This window comes from Marmota monax, unplaced genomic scaffold (assembly GCF_021218885.2).
Source record: "Marmota monax isolate L192 unplaced genomic scaffold, Marmota_monax_Labrador192_F-V1.1 WCK01_AAM20220418_F8-fsc00177, whole genome shotgun sequence".
Classification (NCBI taxonomy): Eukaryota; Metazoa; Chordata; class Mammalia; order Rodentia; family Sciuridae; genus Marmota; species Marmota monax.
Genome location: NW_026694922.1, coordinates 3,707,457 through 3,731,592, shown reverse-complemented (window position 1 = coordinate 3,731,592; position 24,136 = coordinate 3,707,457). Strand labels below are relative to the sequence as shown.

General features: G+C 56.7%; 3 protein-coding genes and 1 long non-coding RNA gene across 9 annotated transcripts in view; 2 read left to right on the top strand and 2 right to left on the bottom strand.

Annotated features, from left to right (window-relative positions):
* Positions 1-3,736, top strand: part of Sgsm1 (small G protein signaling modulator 1) — a 78,358-nt gene extending 74,622 nt beyond the window's left edge. For all 5 annotated transcript variants that reach the window (XM_046427282.2, XM_046427281.2, XM_046427278.2 and 2 more), the window contains one exon: positions 1,717-3,736. In XM_046427282.2, coding sequence (XP_046283238.1) covers positions 1,717-1,805 — 89 coding nt within the window. In that variant the 3' untranslated portion in view covers positions 1,806-3,736. The remainder of the gene's footprint in view (positions 1-1,716) is intronic.
* Positions 3,737-8,235: 4,499 nt separating this feature from the next.
* Lhfpl7 (LHFPL tetraspan subfamily member 7) lies at positions 8,236-13,729 on the bottom strand. The gene is given in 7 exon segments (XM_046427283.1): positions 8,236-8,604; positions 8,607-8,683; positions 10,172-10,188; positions 12,359-12,423; positions 12,426-12,507; positions 13,545-13,663; positions 13,666-13,729. Coding segments are annotated over 7 exon segments (576 nt in total). The 3' UTR covers positions 8,236-8,452.
* LOC124081118 (uncharacterized) lies at positions 8,236-23,968 on the bottom strand. The gene is made up of 2 exons (XR_006847959.2): positions 23,190-23,968; positions 8,236-8,441 (listed from the first exon to the last, which is right to left on the bottom strand). It is a non-coding gene; the product is annotated as an uncharacterized LOC124081118 (long non-coding RNA).
* Positions 21,794-24,136, top strand: part of Kiaa1671 (KIAA1671 ortholog) — a 149,128-nt gene continuing 146,785 nt past the window's right edge. The window contains exon 1 of one of the 2 annotated variants that reach the window (XM_058573594.1): positions 21,794-21,855. The gene's annotated coding sequence lies outside the window, so the exon portion shown is untranslated. The remainder of the gene's footprint in view (positions 21,856-24,136) is intronic. The other variant, XM_058573597.1, reaches the window with a different exon arrangement.

Sequence of the window (24,136 nt, the reverse complement as noted above, 5' to 3'; positions counted from 1 at the left end):
TCAAGGGAAGGAAGGGAGGGAGGGAGGGAGGGAGGGAGGGAGGAAGGAAGGAGGAAGGAAGGAAGGAAGGAAGGAAGGAAGGAAAGGAAGGAAAGGAAGGAAAGGAAGGAAAGGAAGGAAAGGAAGGAAAGGAAGGAAAGGAAGGAAAGGAAGGAAAGGAAGGAAAGGAAGGAAAGGAAGGAAAGGAAGGAAGGAAGGAAGGAAGGAAGGAGTAGCTCCAGCTACGACTCCACCCCCTCTTAAATTAAGGGGGAAAAATAACCACCTATGATCTCACCTTGGAAACATAATCGGTTTTTTTTTTAATGTAAACTTTTAATTTTGGAATAATTTTGGATTTTATTCATTCATTTGGCATTTAGAACTCTTTCAGATTCACAAACATGTTGCAGAGAAAGTATGTAGAGTTGGTGATAGGTTTTGCCCAGTTTTGCCTGATTCTGATCCATCTGTCAAGACCGAGAACTTCACATTGCTTACACAGCTGCAGACTTCCTTGGGTCTCATCTGGCTTGTCCCTACTGTGCTCCTTCCCAATAGGAACCACAGTGTATTCATGTTGTTACTAGTTCCATTTCGTTTTTCTATTAACAGTTCAAAAAGCTTTCACATATAACCCTTTGTTACCACCACAGAGTACACCCCGGTGACTGTCCTCTAACTTACTGGACCATTCCTTGTTCTTGGGTGTCTTATTTTCCATTTGAAGATGTGATAGAGAAAGAAAATCAATTCGTATCTTGGTGTCGAGGCTCCCAGGCCCCTCGGCTCAGGGCCACCCAGGGTCTCTGCCCAGCATTTCCATGACATTGTCATCACAGCATCTCAGGCCAAAAGTTCCATTTAGTAAGCAGCTTGGGCCAAGTCACTTAATGAGTTTCCATGTCCTAATAACACAGTAGCCATTGGGGGGGATGCATGTAAATTGAAAGAAAAATCTTTTCTATTTCATTCTTAAGTAAGTCAGTTCCAGGGCTATGTGCGCCTATGGGACCCACCGTCGCCTCACCAGCCTCCGCTCCAGCTACGACTCCGCCCCCTTATTTCCTGTTCCTCACATAGTACTTGCTTTTTATCACAGCAGCTGCTAACAACCCACAAGTGGACGGGCGATGTGGTGCTCAGTGGACCGCAGTGTGTCTGGGGCTGACTGTCCCACAATGCAGTTCACTATGCAGTCCTGGGGTACCTCGGCCCCCGGTTTGGGAACTGCAGTCTTGGTGCTTTTCTCTTTGCCCCATAAATGGTTCCTCCATGGCAAATGTCCACTCTGTTTAGAGGTTTGAAGATCTGACCTCAGGAAAAAAACATTTTTCTTCTCTTTTTCTCCCTCCCTCCCCACCATGCCCCCTTCCTCCCTCTGTCCTTCCGTCCCTCTGTCCCTCCATCCCTCCCTCCGTTGCTTCCTTCATCTCCATGTCATCGGAAGCACCAATCTTGTGCCCGTGAGTGCTCTTTTCTTGAAGGTTCCCTGTCGTCTCTCTGTGGGACCGGGGTGGACAGACGAACACTTTTCCCAGCACACGCTGTGGACCAACACTGCCTCATTTTGTCTCCATGGCAACCTGGAGCGATGGCCCTGTGACCTCCCCAGATGAGGGAACTGAGGCAGGCGGTGCAGGCCCTGCCCAGGGTCTCTGCCCGCACGGTCTGTGTGAAGGGGCTGTCCCTGAGGGGGCAGGAAGCAGCTCCTGAGCACGCCTTCTGCTCTTTCAGAAATGGCCGAGCGACACAACACCCGGCAGGTGCTGCAGCTGGCCCGGGACCTCGTGTACAAGGTGCAGACCCTGATTGAGAACAAGTAGAGGGCGCCACCCGTACCCGCCCTTCTCCCACCCTCCTTTCCTCTGGTGAGCCCGGCCTGGGCGCCCGCCCTGGAGTCTGCTCATGAATGTGGCTCCTGTGCCCAGAGAAAGGGCCCTGCTTTGGCCGCGGGCAGGTGGGTCCAGGTCAGTCCAGCCTTACGTTTTCCTGTTTGACCAAAGATTGACCAAGCCTGAGGCCTCCGCCACGGGTCTGGCTGCAGATGGACAGAGGAGGCCTCTTCCCTCTGCCCTGTCTGTCCCCCAACCCTTCCTCATCTGTCCAGAAGAGGTCTGGAGAGGTCTCTGGGGCTCCCACTGTGCCCTCAAAGCGGCCTTTGGAGACATCCAAGAACATGCTGGAAGGCTGGCCTACGGGGGCCCCTCCCGCAGCGCTGCCTTGGAGGTCCGCGGGTTCCTGGTGGCGGGCTGCCCCACACATCTAGGATGCTGAGCGGCCTCCTTGGCTTCCACCCAGATGCCAGGAGCTCTGTCCCCACCTCATGCCTGTTGTGACAATCCCAAATGTCCAGAACATCCCTGGATGTCCCCTGCAGGGCAGAATTGTCCCCATTTGAGATGTCTCCCCTGCCTCTCTGTTTTGCCAAGCCATCCTCTGTCCTGAGGCCTCCCCCAAGAGAAAGGGCGCACGGGGTCCTTCCCAGGCTCCCCTGGACTCTGGGGCTGCTCTGCTGCATTAGCTTGTTTTCCCTCCTCGACGTGATGCCAGGAGACACTTCTTTTCTTCTTTTCAAGAAAAGCATCTTCCTGCAAGTAGCTGGAGTCTGAGGACTTCTGTGGGCGCCAGGTCCAGGCTCTGCAGGGCTCTGTGCACCTCAAGGCCGGACGGGGTCCCCTCCCAGTGCCTCTTCCTGGGGGAGACCTCACTGGGCCTGGTGCGCAGAGGCCTATGGGGAGAGCCTCATTCAGGGGGCCGACCTTTCCCTAAGCGCTTTGTTCACTCAGGACAAAGGAGGGAAATGAGACGGGATTGGCCAGGGCAGGGCTGGCTTCTGTTGTCCTTGGGGAGCATCTGCTGATAAGCGGGGCCCAGGGCCATGGCTGGGTCCAGGAAGAGTCCCCTGTGCACCTGCCCATCAGGGACACAGTCTACAGACCACGAGCTTCAGCACCTGCCCCTGCCCTCAGGCAGAGCAGCCGGCCAGCTCTCCCATCAAAGAACAGACCTGGACAGGCCAGAGAGCAGGAGGCTGGGCGGAAGCTCCTCCCACTAGACCTGCTGCCTCTGGGGTCACCAAGGGCCACCTGCAGCTTGGGATGGGAGGAAGTGGGGAAGTGGATTTAAGATCTGAGAGGCTGCAACCAGGTGGGGAGAGTCTCTCCTGCCTCCCTTCCTCCTGCTGCATCTGTCCTCCGCCCTCCCCCAAGGGGACAGGATGGAGAGAGGCCTGGCTGCTGCCTGAGGAGAGTCCCATGGGAGTCACCTTCGCCCCACCCAGCTCCTGCTCTGCCCCACCGTAGCAGGAAGGGGAGGGGACAGCCTGGTCCCCAGCTTCCCAAGACAGAGGGGCCTGTGGGACAGAAGTGCACTTTGCCACTCAGCAGTTCTCTACGGGGGATGGTACTGAGCACAGCCCAGGCCCCAGGCCTCCCGAGTCCTATTTATTTTTTTATCAGAAAGTCTCAAAGTACAGCACAAGATCTCTCCTCAGCCTCCCCTGTGGCGCGCCGAGTGTCTGTGGTTGTAGTTTGGAGTGACTTTATATTTACACAGTTTACCTGCTCTCATTCAGACTTCGTTGGTTGTGTGTGTCTGTGTCTGTGTCTGTGTGTCCTGGAGCTGAACGTGAGAGACCCTGTCTGTGAGCTGCCCTCTTTTCCTTTCCCCAGTGTTGGCCACATATCTTGTAAATGTTTACTGGAGAATTGCGTCTATATGTGGAGAGAAAATATATATGAGCAGAGAAACATAAGTCTGCATTATGTTTTCTTTTGTTTGGAGAAATTTTTTTAATCCGATGGTTTCCATACTGTGCCCTTGCACCCTGCACACATGGGGAGCTGCTGGGTTTTCTCTGGAAAGGTCGATTCAGGTGAAGCACTTCTGGCCTCGTATATCAGCTAGCAGTCCCCCCAGCAGTGCTGCGTGACAATACCTGAAACGTGGTGGTTCCGGGTAGCCTTTTATGTAGCTCTGGGTCTGTGGGTCCAGCCAGGGAGGCCTTCTGATCTTGGCTGGACTTCTTCATGCGTCTGTGGTCAGCTGATGGCCAGAGAATCAAACACTGCTGACAGTTGGCTGGCTGGTGGCTCGGGCAGGGGGAGCTGGGCCACACGTCCTCCTCTAGCAGGCCAGCTAGGCTCTTCCGCAGGCCCTGATGGCAGGTTCCCAGAGGGCAAGTGGAAGGCCACCCCTGGGCTTCGCTGGCACAAAGTCATTTGTGCCACATTCTGGGCAGAGTTCAGATGCGAAGGTGGAGACGCAGACTCTGCTGCTCATGGGCGGCTTTGAAAAGCGACATTGGAAAGGAGCGTGGGCACCGGCAGGAACATGCCATCAGCTCTCGGGGGGCCACTTCTGCAGATTCAGCCAACCTCGGACAGGAAGTTAAACACTGGCAAAAGGAAACCAACCCTGCTCTGCTCTGAGCACATCAGGACCTTCCTGGTCCCCATTCCCCGAGCAGCACGGCGCAGCACCCATTCCCACAGCGTTAGGAGGGCACACCCTGTGTTGTAAACCCGGCCTCAGGACTTAGGTGACATGTACTGTCACACGCACAGCTACCTGCCCACGCTGCCCACTTTACATGGAGACTTGAGCAGCCTGGGATTTGGGTGCCCACAGGGTCCTGGAATCAGTCGCCCATGGGTACCAAGGCCCACATGGTGAGCCATTAGACACAGGCCCTTTCCCCAAGTCACCACCTTGGTGTCCCCGCTGCTGAGTGATTCCTCGCCCACCTCCAGTGACCCCACAGACCCTGACCCTGCCTTGCCCGGCATCCCTGATGCCCTCTCCTCGCAGCTGTCCTGCAGGCCCTGGTCTCAGGCAGTGGGCTCCTCGTGTGTCTCCATCACCACGGGCCTCGAGACCTGGGCTTGATGTCACTTGCAGAAACAAAGCCTGACTCCTCCAAGGAGCACAGCAACACTCGGGGGGTCAGTGCAGAACGAGAGACTCACGAAGAAGCCGGCAGAGCGGAGGAGTCTGGAGAAGCCCCGGTCCTGGGTGCACCCCCGCCACGTCCTTGGAGATTCCCAGGAGAAGCAGATATGAAGCCACCTGGCAGTAGGTGGCACTGGCCAGCTCAGCCGGGGCTGTCCTGGTTGGAAGCTATTCTCCCTCCTGAGGTAGGGAGGACGAGAGGCCTCAGAAGGCAGTAGCCCTAAAGGTCCACTGTCCTGTGGGGTCACCAGTCTCACCTCTGACTTCAGCCCTGGCTCAGCCTGTGTGGCTCTCCTCGGGGGTGACCCATGAGGTGCTGGGCGCTGTTCACAGACGCCTGGCCATGGGAAACTGATGGTGGACTTTCTGGGTAAAAATAATTCCTCAGAGCCAGGTGCAGTGGCCCACGCCTATCATCCCAGGGGCTCGGCAGGCTGAGGCAGGAGGATTGCAAGTTCAAAGCCAGCCTTAGCAACTTAGAAAGGCCCTTAACAACTCAGTGAGACCCTGTCTCCATATAGAAATAAAAAGGGCTGGGGATGGGGCTCAGTGGTTAAGCACCCCTGGGTTCAATCCTTGTTACAAAAAAAAAAAAAAAACCCTAAGGTATTGTTTGCTTTGTAGAGACTTCCCTACACACGTGGATTTGAACTTTGCCTAGATGTGGATGGTGAGGCACATGGCCATGACCCCATGGGGTGAGAGTGGTGTTGATTCCCTTACTGGGGCGGTTCTGGGGACCTCCTCCCTTCTCTCTGCCCAGGGGAAGGGAGGCAAGGGGCTCAGGGCCATAGGAGGAGGTGGCAGAAACGTCCTTCCCTCTCACACGCACTCTGAGGTTTGGCCAGCGTTAGACCAATCAAGTCTTCTCCCTGTGTTTTGGTTTTGGTTCTGGTTTCTGTGGTGTTGGGACTACGCCAGCACCCTATCACTGAGACAGGATCCCAACCCTTTAAAGAAAGAAAACAGAAGTCTTTTCAGACAGACTTTTGCTAAATTGTCCAGATTGGCCTCAAATTTGCCATCCTCCTGTCTCAGCCTCCCAAGTAGCTGGGATTACAGTGTGTGCCACCACGTCCAGCCTAACCATGTTTCATGACAGCATCTCCCAAGCTCGGTCCCTGCCATCCACCTAGATGATCTTGATTGTGTCTGTGGACCGCCCATGTCCCCATATCCTAATGGCTTTCTTTAAATCAACATACTTTTTAAACTTGAAACATGCAAAACCAGGATGAGTTCCACAAAAGGAGGATAGCTGTGATGTCTGATGATGTTATCAAAGCACTCACTACTCCCTACCAGAGGTTTTGGGTGCAAAGCCTGTTAGTGAACATCTTGTCCCTGTAAGACACACCTAAGATAACCAACTTAAAAAGAGAAAAGTTTTACTTGGGCTCAGTTTGGATCATCAGGTCCATGATTGCCCTTCCACATCTGGGGCTGGGGGCAGCGCATCATGGCAGAAGCACGTGGTGGAACAAAACTGCTCACCTCGAGGCTAGGAAGTGAAACAGAGGAAGAGCCTAGGGTTCTAAGGATCCCCTGCAAGGACATTCATCCCAGTGACTTAACTCCCTCCCACCAGGCCCCACCTCTTCAAGGTCCCACCACCTCCCTTAGCTATCCCAGCTGGGGACCAAGCCCAGAGCACATGGACCTTCAGGAGACATTTAAGATTCAGTTAAGAAAAGGTCATTTAAGGACTTGAGAGGTGTGGAGAACACGCCAGCCCCCAGCCGTCCTCCCTCCTTCAAAGACTTCAAGGAGAATCAACTGTCCGCCTCTCGGAGAGTGAAGATCCAGCATCCCAGGCCTGCTCGGCAGCGGTGGCAGTGGGTTCCAGCTGGGAGGCCATCTTTCCCCTGCTCCTCCCGTCCACCCCGGGTTCCCAGATGGGTCTTGGCAAGATAAGAGGCTGCGGCTCCAGGAGGGGAGCGGTTCCGGGTACGCCCCAGCCCCCTTGGGCTGTGCCATGCAGAAGCGCCAACAGTGCGCTGAGGCCGCAGGTCCTGAGCAGCAGCTGCCTGTGGGTCTGGTCTACGGCGTCCTCTTGGCTTTCAAGCCTCTGGGAACATGGAGAACTCCGCCCGGGACAGAGGCACAGCTGACTCACCTGGAAGTGCCAGCCGGCCAGCCACAGCAGAACCACGCAGTCCCGGCCCTCCCCCGCCCGCTCCTTTCTCCCCTTGTGGGCACCACGGCTCTGTAGTGCTATCCTCCTTGCCAAAAAAAAAAGGACACCTTGTTTTGCTGGAGAGAAAACAATCAAGAAGGATCCCTCTGCCTGTTGCCAAGTAAAACAGAGTCTCTGTAAATGGCTTTGCTTAAGGGCTGGGGACTCCTTCCCTTTGGCATTGCTGAAACAGTTCACAGAGAAACAGTTAAGGACCTTGGGAGCCATTGTGAGGTGCACAGAGACCAGGTGGCCCACCCCAAGCTTGAGTGGGTGACCTGAGGATTGAGGGGCTTCTACTTGGTGGCACCCCTTACGGCTTTTTTTGGGGATTGGGGGGGTACCAGGGATTGAACTCAGGGACCCTTGACCACTGAGCCCCATCCCAGCCCTATTTTGCATTTTATTGAGAGACAGGGTCTCACTGAGTTGCTTAGGGCCTCACTGTGGCTGAGGCTGGCTTTGAAATCCATCCTCCTGCCTCAGCCTCCCCTGCCTGGGATGACAGGTGGGCACCACCGCACCCAGCTGCTTGCTGCTATTTGTGCTGTGACGTGCTTGGGTTTGCACGGCAGGGCAATTGGCATCAAGTGATCATAATGACATTGGAAATGTCCTGCTGGCCTCCCAGTCCCGTGGAACACTACTCTGTGGCTGCCTAGGTTTTTCTATTTATTCCATTTTTTTCAAAGCAGAAGTTATGGGTCATCTTTACTGTTCCTTCTGGAAGATAAACACGAGCTGCTTTTTCCTGTGATCTATCAATGCCAGCTGAGTGGGTGGGGGCAGAGGGAGCAAACCCGGGTGGTCTTTTACCTCCCCAATAGTCTGTCGGATTTGGATTCAAATCCCAGCTCTGCCATTGATCAGCTGTGTGGCATTGGGCAAATGACTTTCTCTCTCTGACAATTTTCATATCTATGAAATGATCTTAATAAATAAAACCTCCATTAAAGAGCAAGCTGGCCATGGGATGCCCAGCAGCCTTCCCCCATTCCAGTACCAGCAACTGCTCTAACTCTAGCTCTGTAAGTGAGGCTGCTGGCACACCCATCCGCACTGTGGGTATGGGATGCGGTGGTGACCAATCAGATACTTCCCTGAGATTGGGAAGGGAGGAAAGGAACTCTGTGTGCCAAAATACTTTATTTACATTGAAGATCTTGAGTTAACTGTCATAACAACCCTTCATTTTACAGAAGAATAAATAGGTCCGGAGAGGTAAAGTGGCTTGCCTGGGGTCACACAGCAAGGAAGAAGCAGAGGTGGGATCTGAACTTGAACATGGATTCATGATTTCATCCAACTGTAGAGTAGACTCTTTCTGTTCTTCCTGGAAGATTTTTATTTGCTTACTTCTGGCACAAGGATAATTTTCTCAGTGTCACTGGAGAAGATGGCATTCCCCTGGACCTTGGTCATTCAGGGCCACCCGATGATGGGCAGGAGGCTGGCCAGGATTGCATTGAGGATGGCAGTGACATAGCCCCACCCAGCTGGCACTGCCCACCACGGTGCATGGAGGGGGCCTCGCAGACTGCTTTGGCTAACGGGGAGGCCAGGCTGGATGGTGGGCTAGAGACGGAAGGTGGGAGGGCACTGGGCTGGCCTTCCCCAGGCCTCGACATCCACGAGCCGTCCACCCACCATTCAACCCCCCGTCCACCTGTTATCATCCATCCAAGCACATTCTACTCAGCTCGTCCTCCCCACCCCTCTACACGGAGGCATTCACTCAGCCATCCACCTCTCTGCATGTCACACCAACTGTCCCAGCCATCCCTCCACCCCATCCTCCAACCATCCATGCATCCACCCACCCATCTATCCGTCCATACATCAGCTCATCCACCCCCACCCCCCCATCCGTGCGCTCACCATCAGAGCCTGTTGGAGGGACCTGACTTGTCACAAGAGAAATGAAAATCAATGCCACACTGAGAGTCCCCGACACACATTTGGATGGTGACTATCAAAAACCCAGAAAGTGAGTGTGGCAAGGGGGACATGGGGACCTGCGCACGGCGGGTGGGAGCGGGTGGTGCAGCTGCTGCGAGGACCATAGCTCCTCCCCAGAAGGCTCTAGGGGTGGCCATGGGATCAGCCACCCCCCCTTCTGGCTGAGCGCCCAAGTCGGGCACCGTGTTCCCGCAGCTGATGTGGCACAGCCCCGGCTCCAACGCAGATGAACAGACAAGCGGAAGGGTGTGCCGGTGCGAAGGAACGGTTGATGCGTTCATTTTTTTTTAAGAGGTAGAGAGAGAGAGAGAAGAGAGAGAGAGAATTTTAATACTTTATTTTAGTTATCGGTGGGCACAACATCTTTGTATGTGGTGCTGAGGATCTAACCCAGGCTGCACGCATGCCAGGCGAGCACGCTACCGCTTGAGCCACATCCCCAGCCCCAAGATGCGTTCATTTTAAATTTACAAATATATATGTATTTTTATACATTTTTTTTGGTACTAGGCATGGAACCCAGGGGTGCTTAGCCACTGGGCCACCCACAGCCTGTTTCATTTGTTTTTTCTTGTGAGAAAGGGTTTCACTAAGTTCCTTAGCCCCTCACTAATTTCCAGAGGCTGGCCTCCAACTTGAGGCCCTCCTGCCTCAGCCTCCCGAGTGGTTGGGATGACAGTTGTGAACCACCACATCCGGCTCAGAATATATTTGTTAGGTACGACTTGTTGTTTTGAAGCGTGTGTGTATTTAGAGCTGTGGACATTACTGAGCCTTACGATAGAAGGAAATTCTGACCTAAACGAGAACCTGGATGAGGGATATCAGGCCATGTGAGGTAAGCCGAAGGGAAAGGAGAACTAGTAAGACCCTTCGCACGAGGAAGAGGGGTCAAGTTCACCGCAATCGAAGGCACAGGGGGTGCCAGGGCCTGGCGGGGAGAGGAATGGGAGTTACTGTTCAGTGGGTACAGAGTTGTCATTTTACAAATGAAAAGAACCCTGAGGATGGGTGGTGGCGACGCTGCAGACATTTTGAATATATTGATCATCACCTGAGCTGTCCCCTTAAAAAGGGTCAACAGGGTCAGGTGCAGTGGCCCACGCCAGTGATCCCAGCAGCTCGGGAGGCTGAGGCAGGAGGATCAGGAGTTCAAGGCCAGCCTTGAACCTTGTCTAACAATGAAAATTAAAAAAAAAAAAAAAAAAGCAGGCGGTGGATGTGGTCCATGGTTGAGTGCCCCAGGTTCAATCCCCAGGACCAAAAATAATCATAAAAAGGTTAAATTTATATTAAGTATAACCTACTGTTATAAAAATGTTGTGTCGTTTTTAAGTCTGCTGAAGCTGCACTCTGCTAACAAACAGCAGGGACGAGAATAACAGGTCATGGCCAGCGCGGCCCAGCCCGGCCCTCATGGCAGTGTCCACTGTGGAGACGCTGGAGTCACAGGTTCCCAGGAATGACTGAAGCCCCCCCTGCCATCTCCCTTCAAACTGAATAGAGGTCCATGAAGACAACCAGCTAACAGCCTAAGAAGCCGCTGGACGTGCCGTGGTGACACTAGTGACAGAAATGACGTGAGCTGGAGGAGGGCCTCCAAGAGACTCTGCATGTCCCCACCCCTGCCACCCCCAGCCACCGTCCCTTCGCAGCTTGGGTCTCCAGCCTTCACCCCTGAGGCTGCAGTCACCAGATGCCCTGGTGCCCCCCCCCCCCCGCCGGAGCTCCTGCCATCCCGGGTCCCACGGCATCACACGTCTTGGGGCTGCACCGCAGTTGGGTATGGAGTCCGTGCCTCCCCACGGCTCCCGTGTCACGTCTAACACCCACCGTGAGTGGGGGGTGCCCACCTACCCTGGAGATGTGTGGAGCGGGGGGCTCTGGGGAGGTGATCCAGAGTAGAAAGTTCATCAGGCTGGGCCTCCAGGTGTGAGTAAGAGGAGGAGGAGAGACCAGAGGACAAACATGGACACTCCCGTCTCCCACCATACGATGCCCTGCACTGACTCAGGACACAGCCAGCAAGAAGGCCACCACCCTATGCAGCCCCTTGACCTGGAGCTTCTAGAACTATTAAGATTAAAAAAAAAACCAAAAAACCCACCACTTTTTCTTTATAATGTTACCACCCTCGGGTATTTCCTGACAGTACCACAAAACAGACTAAGATACATTGTAACTGCCAGATGCTGCTCCCCCTGAAAGCTGAGGACAAAAGTTGCGTCTTCATCCAGTGACTGAACAAATATTTGGAAGGTAGGACATTTATCATAAGTGAGGCACCTTGTGGGCGACAGGGACGTGGAGGCAGATGGCTACGTCCTTGCCCTCTCAGGAGCAAGTGGATAAAGACGGACAGTGATCTGGGAGACGGGGAAGGGATTTCAGATAAGCAAGTAAGTGGGTGAAGGTCTAAAGCCGGGGAGGACGAAGCGCAGGAGAGAGAAGCTGCCAGAGGTCAGGGAGGCAGGGCGTCCGAGCAGACAGGGGGAGCGGGGTGTGGCAAGATCTGGGGAAACCGGGTTGCAGGCAGAGGGACAAGCAGGAGGGACAGGAGCAAAGGACAGTGGGTTGGAGTGGAGCCCGGCACAGGAGGGAAAGATGAGGCGGTGGAGAGGGGAGGCCTGGGTCTGGGGAGCCCCAGAGGCTGGACCCGGAGTTTGGATTTCACTCTGTGACAGGAAGCCACCAGAGAGTGGAGGAGCCAGCCTGCCTGGCGGGATCCCATTTCACTTTCAGCAGGACCTGTTTGTCCAGTGTGCGGCAGACCGACTGGGGGCGGGGGGTGGGGTCGGGCAGCAGGGAGACCTGCCGGGTGCTGGTCACCTTCACCCACGGTGGAGAGTTACTGGACTGAGAGCTGCAGTCAAGATGGGCTGGTGCATCCAGGGGCTGCGTGTGAATATCAGAAAAGCAACCCCCTCCGCAGGTGCAGTCTTGTGTGTCTACGGCTTAGCAAGTGGGGCAGCAGCTGGAGGTCAGCATCTCTCAGCTCTTAGCCGGGTATGATTGTGCAGTGCACAACCTCCCCAACTGTGTAGGGTCACCCAGGTACAGAGGACACAAATGGATAAGAGAGAATCAAAGAACTGGGTTGGCTCAGGGCAGGAGTAGGCTGCATCAAGATGCCATCATCCCGGACCCCCAGCAATTTCCAGCTTGCTTAAGGACCAAGAATAGGTCACAATCCTAGGGCTTAACTCTGCCATCTGTCTTAGGAGACCAGACGCTGCTCACAGCTCATTCATTCACTCATTCGGCAAATGCGTCTCGAGGGCTTGGGATGACCAGTGGCTTCCCTGCCACGGCCTGTAGCCCTGGCATCAGTCCACCGCCCCTCCTCGGACACAGTCTTTGGAGGCCAGTGCCCAGGACAGGAGGAGGCCCGCACTGGAGGCCAGCGGGAGCCAGCCTCCCAGGAGCATCACAGCTGCAGCCTGCCAGGAAGAGGGCAGAGGAAGGGTCAGGACGGGCATCGGACACTCCTCCATTTGCTTCTTGACCAGCCACTGTGTCCTCAAAACATCCCCAAGAGTTCTGTCCACTATGTCCTGTTTCTACAAACAGCCGGAGGCCCCGGGAGAGATTTGGCTCAGGCCACAGATAATTCAGTGGTGGAGCCAGAACTGAGATCCAGACCCACCGACCACCTCCCGGCCTGTATCATCAAGCGCTCACTACCCTGCACATCGGCATCCCCGGGAGAGGCACCTGTAACGTCTCCTTTGTGGTCAGTCTAGAGGTGCCAGACAGGGCACCCATTTGCTCTGTTGCTGGTTTGGGTAATGAGCAGCAACACAAGGACGTCCACATCTCAGCTTTCATTTTCAAACTTAGCAGAGCTTAGAGGGTAACCAAGTAGGAGCGTGCAGGTTGTACACTGCACAACTCTAGGTGAATCTGGGATCATCTTGGATTTGCAAAATTCATGACAGTGAACTTCCAGCAGATGGCACTGTAGTGTCCTGGAGCTGGCTTTGGTTTGGTTTTGTTCTGGGTTCCGGGAATTGAACTCTGGGGCACTTACCCGCTGAGCCACATCCCCAGCTCTTTTTAATTTTTATTTGAAGACAGGTTCTTGCTAAGTTGCTTAAGTCCTCACTAAGTTGCTGAGGCTGGCTTTGAACTTGCAATCCTCCCAACTCAGCCTCCTATGCTGCTGGGATGACAGGCCTGCGCCACCACACCTGGCTGGCTGCTGCCTTTGAAATCATCCTGGGTGTTTGCTAAAATATAGCCAGACCCACCCCACACCTGCAGAGCCAGAGGTCCAGGTGGACCCCAGGACTTGGCAGTTTTGTTAAGTTCTGCAGGTGTCTCTGAAGGGCCACCAGGTTTAAGAACCTGGTACACCTAATGGTGTCTTCATAGTTGCAGGGACGTCTGGGTGATAACAAAGGACCCTCACACCCCACCTCACTGGAGTCCGTTCTCTGTCCTGATGAGTTGCTGTGTCCCCGAGGGCCCAAGGAACTGGGGAGGCCACCTCAGGAATGTCCTCCAAGGATGTGAAGGTCATTCAGCTCTGGTTCCAGCTGTCACCCTGAGGCCAGGAGCAGTAGGGGAAGGTGGGGGCCTGGAACCAGGCCGGGAGACGAGGCCAAGGGCTGAGATGCAGCTGAGGGAGAGCCCCAGGGCTGCCCACACGCTGCCCACCATCCGGCACTGGTCACCTGGGAGCCAGGGCAAGGTTAATGGTGGAGACGGCAGGGACAAGGTGCCCTCCAGCCCGGCACCTGGCCTGTGCCCCGAGCCCGGTTCAGCAGCCCCCTCCAGCCTGGCCATCCAGCGGGGGATGGGGGACACCAAGAGCTGCAGGGGTCCGGGGCTCGGCCCTGACGCATCTGGAAGAGGAATCGCGGAGTCCAGGAGGGGGGTCAGAGCCCAGGCAGAGGGGACCCTGCCCGCGCCACTTCTGCAGGGCACAGTCCCTCCCGTGTGTCTGTCCTCTGTCCTCCCATCCTTCTCTCCTTCCCTCTCGGTCAGAGGGTCTGCCTCCACCCAGAGGGCCACACGATGCCTGGGGTCCCAGCCGCCTCCTGCCCCTTGGCTCCCTCCTCCCAGCCTCCTGGAGGGCTTCCTGGAGTCTGGACTCTGGGAGGCCAAGAGCGTGGGGCGCCACCTGGTGGGGGCCTTCTCACTGCGCCCCAGCATGGCAGAGTCCCTCCCGGAGGGACAAGCACGCTGGCTTCGTCCTTCCTCCTGGCCTTAGAGAGCCACAGATGCCATTACAGGTTAAATGTCATACCTCGTTTAACCCCCATGATCTTCCCAAAGTCCCACCTCCAAAGACCATGAACAATTCAGCTTCCAATACGGGGACTTTGGGGACCCGTCGAATCATGGAGGGCACGACTCTGGTTTTCCAACAGCAATTAAACCAGCAAGCTGGTCCAGAGTCCCTTCACCCCCAAATCACAACCGAGGCGGAGTCCAGGAGTGGGGGGCACTCTGCCAGCCTGTCGCAAAGGGGGTGCAGGTGGCTGTAATATTGCAGGGGACAGACTGCATTGTGTAGGGGACGGGCAGAGACAAGCCCAGGCGGGCAGCTCAGGGTCAGGTTCAAGGGCTTTTTAGTCCAGGATTAGACTCCTGGCTCCATAACCTGCAAGATGCGGCCCCCTGAGGATGGAGGCCCCCTCCCAGCCCCCGTCCTCCCAAAGTAGCCTCTCCGGCCTCGGCAGGGTCCCAGGGCTGGATTCCAGCCAGGGAGCCGAGAGAGCGGCGGGACTGGCAGGGAGCTGCCTCTCCCTGGCTGCACCAGGAGCTCGCAGGGTGTTTCTGACCTTGAAAGGAGCTCCGTTCCCCAAACAATGCCAGTGTCACCTGGGGAAGTCACTCCGACAGAACAGGTGCCAGAAAGCTAAATGAGGCGCTACGGCCCCAAAGCACATCCAGGCAGGCTCCACGGAGCTGGGGGGCACCCAAGGGAGGCTTGGGAGAGACTGGCCGCTTTGTCCCTCTGTCCTGGCCCGGACCCAACACTTCCAGTGCATCCCTTCCTGTAAGCCTCCCGGCCACCCCATGAGGTCGCTGCTGGTTGCATCAACTCCATCTTACAGGCGGCTTCCCGGGACTGCTCAGGGTCAGGGCAGGACGTCTCTGCCACCTGCTGTCATTGGGAGCACACAGGTGGTCCAGGAGGGACAGCCGGCCACAGGAGTCTCGGGAGCAGAATTGGGAGGCCTGGAGTCTCTCTGCCCCCAGCCTCCATGTCCCTCTCCGTGAATCGAAGGTTGGGATCATTCCTTCAACGTCCACGTGCCCCCCAAAGTGGCCCCCGCCCCCCACCCCTAGATTACAATGGCAAACAGGGCAGAGTCCTTCGCCTCAAGGAGTTTAGAGTTTGGTGGGAAAGACAGACAAACAGGGTAACAGAACATGTCCATGTGGCCATCCACCCAACCAACATTTCGACTCCGCCGTGTTCCAGGGACGGTTCCAGGTGCGGGGGGTTCAGCAGCAGGGGGAAGACAGGCAGCCCCTCTGGGGGCCCTTACAGCTCGGGGGGATCGAGATACCAAGGAGACGCTTGATCTGAATAAGAACCACAAGAAAAGCGAAGCCTGGAAGGGACGGGATGGTCACGGGAAACCTCAGGAGAAGGTGACCTTTGAGCAAGGACCTGGAGTGGGTGAAGGAGGAGCCACCTGGTCAGGGGTGGTGAAGGCTTTGGCCTCTGGAGGAGCAGGTGCAAGAGTCCTGGGGTGTGCAAGGGTCTAATGAGGCAGCGAGGCCCATGTGGCGGGGAGGAGAGGAGGGAGCATGGTGGGCTTGTCACAACAACAGGGCTTTGGCTTTTGACTTCTGAGCAGCCGGGGAGTCTCCGGTGGTCTCAAGCAGGCGGGGAACCTCTCTGGCCCTGGGTGAGGAACAGGGAGAGGGGTCACCGCAGGGAGCTGAGGGTCTTCAGCCAGGGCTGCGACTTGGCAACAGGTAGGGGGAAGGCCGTGGCCAGGGCTGCCCAGGGGGAGCTGGGGTGTGGTAGAGGAAGCTGGGAGGCCAGGCAGACCCTGGACTTTTGTCCTGGGCACCTGGGACGAGGGAGCTGGCGTCAGGTGACACTGGGAACCTGCCCAAGGAGCAGGTGTGCCAGGGGAGGGAGGTGGCTGAGCGTGACGTCATCGTGAGCCCAGGCTGTGCACTGGTGCCAACCCGCCACCCACAGACCCACACGGGCATGCTCCCCGCCAGGCTGGCAGGTGAGAGCAAAGAGCAGGACCCCACCCAGCCTGGGGGTCCAGGTGGCGTCCAGCTGAAGCTAGACCCCTCGGGACTGGGAAGGGCTGCCACTAGGGTCCCCCATCTGATTCTCCCACTGCTCCTCGGATGCCAGGGGCCGCTGATTTCTGGTGCAGTTCCTGGCGAGGTGGCTGAGCCCCCTGAGACAAACGACGCGGTGGCTCTGAGCCGTGTCCTGGCCCAGCGGAGCTCCCCCTTGTGGAGTGAAGGGTCCCCCAACACAGGAGTTAGTTTTTCCCTGTGGAGGCTCAATGACGCATGTGCCCCCAATACCGTCTATGACCTCTGGGGCTCCAGGACCCCCGGAGCCTGGGCGTGCTGGGCCAGCAGGCTCCCACCCTCACCCTCCTCACCTGGAGGGCCCTTCTCTCCGGCCACCACGCCTTAGGTCCAGGCTCCGAGGTGGCCGCCCCCCGGTCCGTGTCTGGCTTTGGATCTAAGTCTTGATCTTGCAAGAGACCCCGCTGCCTTTGAAGAGAATCTTCAGGTAGACAAGGACCCAGGTGACTGGCCAGCAGGAGGCCACACCTTGTGTTTTCTCTCGGGGTTCCTTAAATCAACAGCCTTTCACTTGGGGGCTGGGTGGGCTGGGTACAGTAGGAAAAGTCAGCCCCATGGGGTTGGGCGGGGGTTGCTGGTCCCTGGGCAGGAGAAGGGGATTCACTGACTTACAATCTGGGGTCTGGCCACAGGTCACTACCTGTCAGAGCTCTGCCCCAGGCCAGGGCAGACATAGTTCTCTGTATTCCCATCAGGACCTTCTCTACAAGCTGTGAACTCCCCAAAGCCAGGCGCTGTGTCTTAAATATCTCTCCCCCAGCATTCAGCACAAGACTCGGCACATAACTGGAAATCCTGTGGTGCAGCTTCAGGCATGGCTGGATCCAGGTGGATAAGCCACGTCTTCAAGATCCTTTTGTCTGTCTGCCCTTCTCAGCTGTGTTTTCTGCTCAGCTGCCTTCATTCTCAGGCAGATTCTCCTGACAGTGTTGGCCTCGGGTGGCTTCGGGCTGACATTCTCAGGCTCCACAATCCTGGAGTAAAGAAGCTCTTCTCTCTGCACAGCTGTTGCAAGTGTTGTGATGAATTCTCATTGGACAAGCTTGGGTCACGTGCCCATCCCTGAATCAATCCCGTGGCCAGGGACATGAGACGTTCTCATCCAGTTCCTGGGGCTCAGGATTGGGGGTTGGGGTTTGGAACTGGGATAGGGCGGGGATACCATGAGGCTCACCCGCTCAAAAAAAAAAAAACACCCACGTGGATGGAGGATGGGGGATGGGATGGGCTCCAGGAGGAAGACTGAGGGGGTGTGACAGGACAGGGGTGGGCCCTGGGCAGGTGAGAGTAAGAGGTGTCACCTCGGTGTTCCAAAAATGCTGGCGAACACGAGCATGGACGGGCGGGCACTCTCAGACACAGGAGGGTCCAGCAAGCCCCGTGCAGAAAACCTGACCAGAAAAGTCTGGAACACGCTAGGGTCCCTGCTGCGCCCTATAGGTGTGACCTTAGTTAGGGCCGCCCGGCCTCTCTGGGCCTCAGCCTCTCCACCTGGCGCCCCTGGACCAGGTAGTTGCTCTGGCCCCCTCCTCATTCAATCACTCACTCATTGATTCGTTTTTCTGTCAATCAATGTTCGCTGATGGCCTTTGGAGGGATCAGGATCCCAGCTCTGGTGTTTACTAGGGTGTCAGTTTGATGGACACACCTTTGCAGGTGACCTGGGCTCTGTCCCTCTGGACTCCCTCCAGCCTCGGCTCACCTCCCCCTGCAGGTGGCCTGGGTCAGCTGCCCAGTCACTTGGCCAGCTGAGCCTGCAGGGGTGTGGCCTGAATCCCAGCCCAGGCTCCCAACACCCCAGCTGCAGTCCAAACTGCCCGGACCACACCCTGTGAGGGACGGAACTCGGGGTCCTCTCTTCCCTTCTCAGGTGAGCAAGGAAGTGGCTTCCCTGGGGCAGCAGGGGTGCAGGACCCGACCCAGAAGTGAGGAGTGACTGGCCCTAACTGCCACTAAGGTAGACGGGAAACGGCAGGTGCCAGCAGGTCACATATCGCCCATAGTCCCTGCGGAGGTCTGTCCCTGCGGAGATTCCCAGGGTGATGGAGCTCCTGGATGGTTCCTTGAGATTCTGAGGCCAGCCCCATTTGGCATGTCTTAGATTTGCTCTCCCTCCTTCCCTGCCTCCAGGTCCCCTTTCAGAAGGGAAGTCCCTTACTGGACTGGGTTCACATCCCCAATAAAGCATTAGCACATAAGATTTGCCTCAGGCTCTGTTTTCCAGGGAAGCCAGACTGAGATACTAGCTGTGTGACTCTGGGCAATGTACCTAACCTCTCTGAGCTTCAGATCCCTCATCTGTGAAAAGGAGATTGTAATAGATCATCTCTCACTGAATCGTTGTGACATCTAATGAGACAGCACAGGCAAAGCATTTGACTTAATCAATGACAGTGTATATTAATATCATTACTGTCCACCAGCCACGGGATCCCATCATATGAAAACATGTATTCGACACTGAGTTCCATGAATATTTATCAAGGGTCAGCTCCGTTTCAGTTATCCTGCTGGTCCCTGCCCTCCGCGTCCTCATGCTCTAGAAGGCGAGGCAGAGAAAAAACTGGTAATTATACCCCAGTGCGATCCGGGCGTTCATGGAGGTGGGGGAGTCATACAAGATTCAGAGGCTTTGGCATCTAACCCGCCTCGGTAGTCGGGGATGGCTCTGGGAGGAATTGAAGTCACAGCCAAGATCGGAGGGACATGGAGTCATTAACCAGATGACAGGCAGGCAGAGGGCGAAGTCTTCCTGGCAGGGGACACGGCATGGGCAAAGGTCTGGGTTGAGAGAAAATCCTGAAGAATACACTGGCTCTCACCCTCAAGAAGTGTGAATGACAAGAAAAACAAAATGAATCAATGTGCCACCCACAGGGATGCGTGGCCGGGACCTTGGCCAAGCGGTGGGTGGTCTCCCGGGCCAGACGGTTCCAAGCAGTGGACGTGGTGGGGGGCGGGCAGGGGGGGCGGTTCACATTCAAATGAATTAAACACAAAATAAAATTTAAAATTCAGCCCCTCCATCTCTCAGGCCACCTTTTCAGTGGTCACCAGTGGTTACCAGGGGCTAATGGTGTTCAGCGCAGACACAGGACGCTCCATCACTGGAGGAAGCTCTAGGGGACACAGCCACCAGAGAGCCTGAGCACTGGCAGCCGAATCAGGACACACTTCCTGAAGGAGGAGGCAGAAGATGGCCGAGAAGGGGTCCCAGGACAGACCCTGGTTGGCACTGTCCTTTGTCCTCAGGAAGAGGAAAGTCAGGGCTACCCTGAGGGGTCAGAGTTTGATTCTGGAAACAACCTGAACCTGACACCTCTTGGGAGTCAGAACTGAGAGGGAGGGTACTGGAGTGCAGGGGGAAGTAAGGAGGGGCTGGACCAGGAAGTCCCACCCCCTGTGCATCCAGAAGGATTCTGGGAGTTGTAGTTAGGTGCTTCTGGAAATCCCTTAAACCTTGATGGTGGGAGAAGAGCTGACATGTCAGAATGGGGGACAGGGAGGTCACCAGTGGGGAGACATCTGGGTTAGAGGTCTCAGGAGGAATACTGTCTTGTCCCCTTTTCTGCTTACATTCTGGGATGGAGAGGAGATGGCAAGTGGAAGGACTGAGAAACAGAACATCCATTTGGCATAACCTCCAGCCCATGCATTCTGGTCCTATCAAGGAGAAATGGAAAGTTCCTATAAGGTTAGACAGGAGAGGCCGCAGATGCTACCTTAGCAAGTGTTGCTCACTTGTGGTTTTACGTCCATTCAGAGTGCTACCTGTTATGTGCCTAATCTGTACAAAGCAATAAGAATCAGGAGTAGGGGCTGGGGATGTAGCTCAAGGGGTAGCGCACTCGCCTGGCATGTGTGCGGCCAGGGTTTGATCCTCAGCACCACATACAAACAAAGATGTTGTGTCTGCCGAAAACTAAAAAATAAATATTAAAATTCTCTCACTCTCTCTTAAAAAAAAAAAAAAAAAGAATCAGGAGTAAACATACGTCCCTTCCAGGAGGCTCCCAGCAATTCTGGAGGCTGAGGCAGAAGGATGGAAAGTTTGAGACCAGCCTCAGAATATAGCAAGGTCCAAAGCAACTTAGAGAGATTTTGTTTCACAATAAAGAAGACAGATTTTGAGATTTCATTCCAATCATCCTCTGTTTCCTGTCTTAAAGAGGTACTGGTGGTCCTACATAAAAACCACTGAGATGGGTCCTGTTGGTGACTGTGTTCATGACATCATGATCAAGGAGAATATCCTAAGATATAAGACGTCACAGGTCCTCTTTCTCATCATTTCTGGGTTCTGTCATTGCGACAAGTCTCTTGGGGAGCCCTAGGTAGTTCCTCAGTATAAGGGGATAGATGGGTGGTGGTCCCAACAAGGCAATCGCGTGAACTGCCCTTTGTACACACCAACAACCTGAGGTAAAGATGAAGCAAGAGAGTGTTCCTGCAGTTCTCCAGAAGTCACACAGTGTGATGTTCTTCTCTCTCTCAACTATATCGAGGTCTAGCTGACTTAAAGGCACAAATGATGTCAGGTCCTCCAGTTACCCATGCTCAGAAATTCTCCTTAGCAGCAGAGTCACAAATGCAATTCAATATACTTGTTCACCCCTCCCCCACCCCGCAAAAAAAAAAATCTGTAAGCTCCAAGAGCCAGGATGCTGCCAGTTGCTTCAGTGCCATATCCCCAGCACGCAGCAAAGAGGGGGGGTGCTTCATAAGGATACGCTGGCTGGGCACAGTGGCGCGCGCCTGCAGTCCCAGCTACTGCGGAGGCTGAGGCAGGAGGATTGATTGAGCCCAGGAATTCCAGGCCAGCCTGCGCAACACAGTGGATCTCCGTTAACAGGACGCAGGACAGGCACCTCCCATCCCAGGGGCGACTTCCTACGATTTTCTCAACTGATACACAAGCCTACATTCATCATTTCCTTCCGCAACAACAAGGCAGTGGCTTGGCTCACAGTAGGATGCGCGCCTCGCCGAAGACATAGGTGCAGTCCCCAAGCCCGCCGCCAGGGGGTGCCAGCACCCCGTGCAGATCTCGCGACTCCTGGCCGGCGCCCGCAGTCCAGGCGCTGTGTGACCTGCCCTCGCCCAGAGCCCCCTGAATTGCCCGGCGGCCTGGGGCGCTGGGGGGCACGCACCCGGCTGCCGGTCGGTGCCCGTCGCGGGGCTTTCCGACTCGTGCCTGGGATGGCTCTGGGGACGCGGCGGGGTCACGGTTTGAGGGTCGGGAGGGATGACCTCCGACCCGGCGAACAGTCCCAGGCCCAGGTTCCCCCGGGCGGATAGGGTCCGGCGGCCGCTCTCCGCCCGTGCTCTCCGCGCAGGCGCCGCGGGCTCCGGTTCCCATGGCGACGGGGCGCTTCCCGCGCGAGGCCCCGCCCCCAGCAGGCTAGGCTGCGCGGGGCCGGCGCGGGCAGGTGCGGCGGCCGCGGGCAGGTGGCGGCGCGGCGCGGGCTGGCGGCGGCGCCAGGGTAGGTTGCGCGGCGGCCGCGGGGGTGGGCGCTGGCGAACCGCCCCCAGTCCCGAGCCGCTAGCGGGCTGCGGAGGCGGCTTCGGGCGAGGGCCGCCAAGTTTCTGCCTGGCCGAGGCCGGGGGGGGGGGGGGGGGGGGGGAAGTTGGCAAAGTTGGGCCGTGGAAGAGGCGGGGACCCAGTGGATCCCCGGGCTCCGGGGCCGCGGGGAGGGGCTGCCCGGCTTGGGACCCGGGGAATCCGTCTCCCGAGACTTGGGAGTGGATCCCGCTGGAAGATCCCGCACCGGGCCACCAATGGATCCCGCGCCACCCGGTTGGCCACTTGGGAGTCGATCCCAGGAGGGATCGGGCGCCGGCGGCCTGGGGTCCCCCTGGGTCCCCAGCCAGGCAGTGACGCGGAGGGTGATTGGCAATTGAGAGTGGATCCCTCCCCCTCCACGCGGGTCCGAGCCTGGGGAGTGAATTCCGAGAGATCTGGTGGCCAGCAGCTGGGGGATCGCTGGAAATCCGGGGTACCCAGCATGCAGCTGCTAAGAGCTGGACATTCGTGCGGGTTGGAGGCCCGGGAGGTGGACCGTGGGCAGCCCGGGCGCCGGGCGGGGCGGGGGCCGGGGCGCGCAGGCCTTGGGGACAGCGCGGGTGGGCGGAGGGCAGCGCGCTGGCCCCGGGGGCTCTGCACGCGTCCTCCCTGCGGGGCCTGCGCTCCGTCCGCTCGTCTTCCCAGGGCAGAGGAGGACCTAATGAGATGGAGGCTCAGTCCCCCTGCTCCAGACAGGCCCATGTGGTCCCCGCCCCGGTGGCGGGTGGCGCCCGGGGACACGGGCGGGGCCCCTGGGAAGGGAAGCTGCCCATTGACCCGCACTCTAGCCTGACCTTTCCACACCCTCCCAGCGCTGCACGCACTGGCCTCGGAATCGAGGCGCGGCGCCCTCAACCCTGTTCTTCGTGTCTGAGTGTCCGGGAGCGGGCTTGTGACCTCCGCAGGGCACCTCAGCGCTTAGGGCTTCCTGCAGGCCAGGACTGAACTTTCTCTAGCCAGGAGCAGCCATTACCTTTTGGAAAGGGAAGGGCTATACCTGTTGCACACAAAATAAGCTTTTTCTTTGGAGACTCTTGGTGACCTTGGGCAACGCACTTAACCTGTTTGAGCTCCGGTTTTCACTGAGACAAAATGGGAGGTGGGGATGTCACCCTTTCCCCTTTTGGCGGGCATGTCGGGGTGAATGGACACAATAGGTGAAAAAGTTCCTATAAATAGTCGCACGCCCCTCCTGTCCTTTTCCATCCCCTGGACTTCCCCCTGATTGTCTGAGGGAAGGCTCCAGAAACCCACCTTGTCTTTCTGCACTGCAGACTTAGATGTTTAGCTTGGCCTTTCTTTCAGATGGGTTAATGGCTCCCCTCGTCCTTCCTTGCAGAAAGAAGCTCTGGGGTTGGCTAATGAGTAACCAGGCATTTGGCCCAGGCTTCTCCCGTTGCTAATGCATCAAGGATCCTGGACAGACCTGTGTTCACTCCTGACCCCTGTGTTTTGCTTCTTTCATTGGCTGCCAGGGACTGTCCCTAGGTCGTTGTGCGGATGCAGGCCGGGGTCTTGGTGGTTTGGGGGGATCCTTTTGAAAGGATTTGCATGCTCCACAGAGGGGCAGTTACTGGAGAGAAGTTCGGCCTTTTAGTGCTCAGTGTCTGGGCACAGGGTTTGGCGGGGCAGGTGAGCTGGCCCAGTCTGCCTGCCCTGGGGATCCAGCACCTACTAAATGCCGACACTGCAGACGTGGAGTGTGGCCAGGGCCGCCCGGATCTGACATTCTAGCTGGGGAGCAGGAACCTGCCCGGTTCCCGGTGTTGGGCATGCCGCCCTCACCCCCAATCCTGAGCTGGAACCCTCCCCTCGAGGGCCGAGAGCTGGTCCTTATGCAGTGCAGATCTTGGCGGAGTGGAGGGGCCAGCTGTCTGCCCCTGAGCAGGGTCCCCTCAGCATCACCAGACTGTGTCTCTGACCAACTCAGGGAAGGAGCCTCGGGGTATCTCCTCTGTGGGCTCATTCATTCCCCTTGGCTCATTCACTCAACTCATCAAGACACTGTGTCCCAGATGCGGCTTGCAGACACGTCAGGTGGGGAAGCCTTTGGAGAAAAAGTCCCTTATCTAGAAGAGCGGAGGGGCCTTGGGACCTGAGCAGGACGGAGCTCAGCCTGGTCGCCTGGACTCTTGCCAGCAGGAAGAGGCTGGTGTCCTGGGTCCTAAAGCCCAACAGCAGAGGGAGGAGGGAGCACGGGG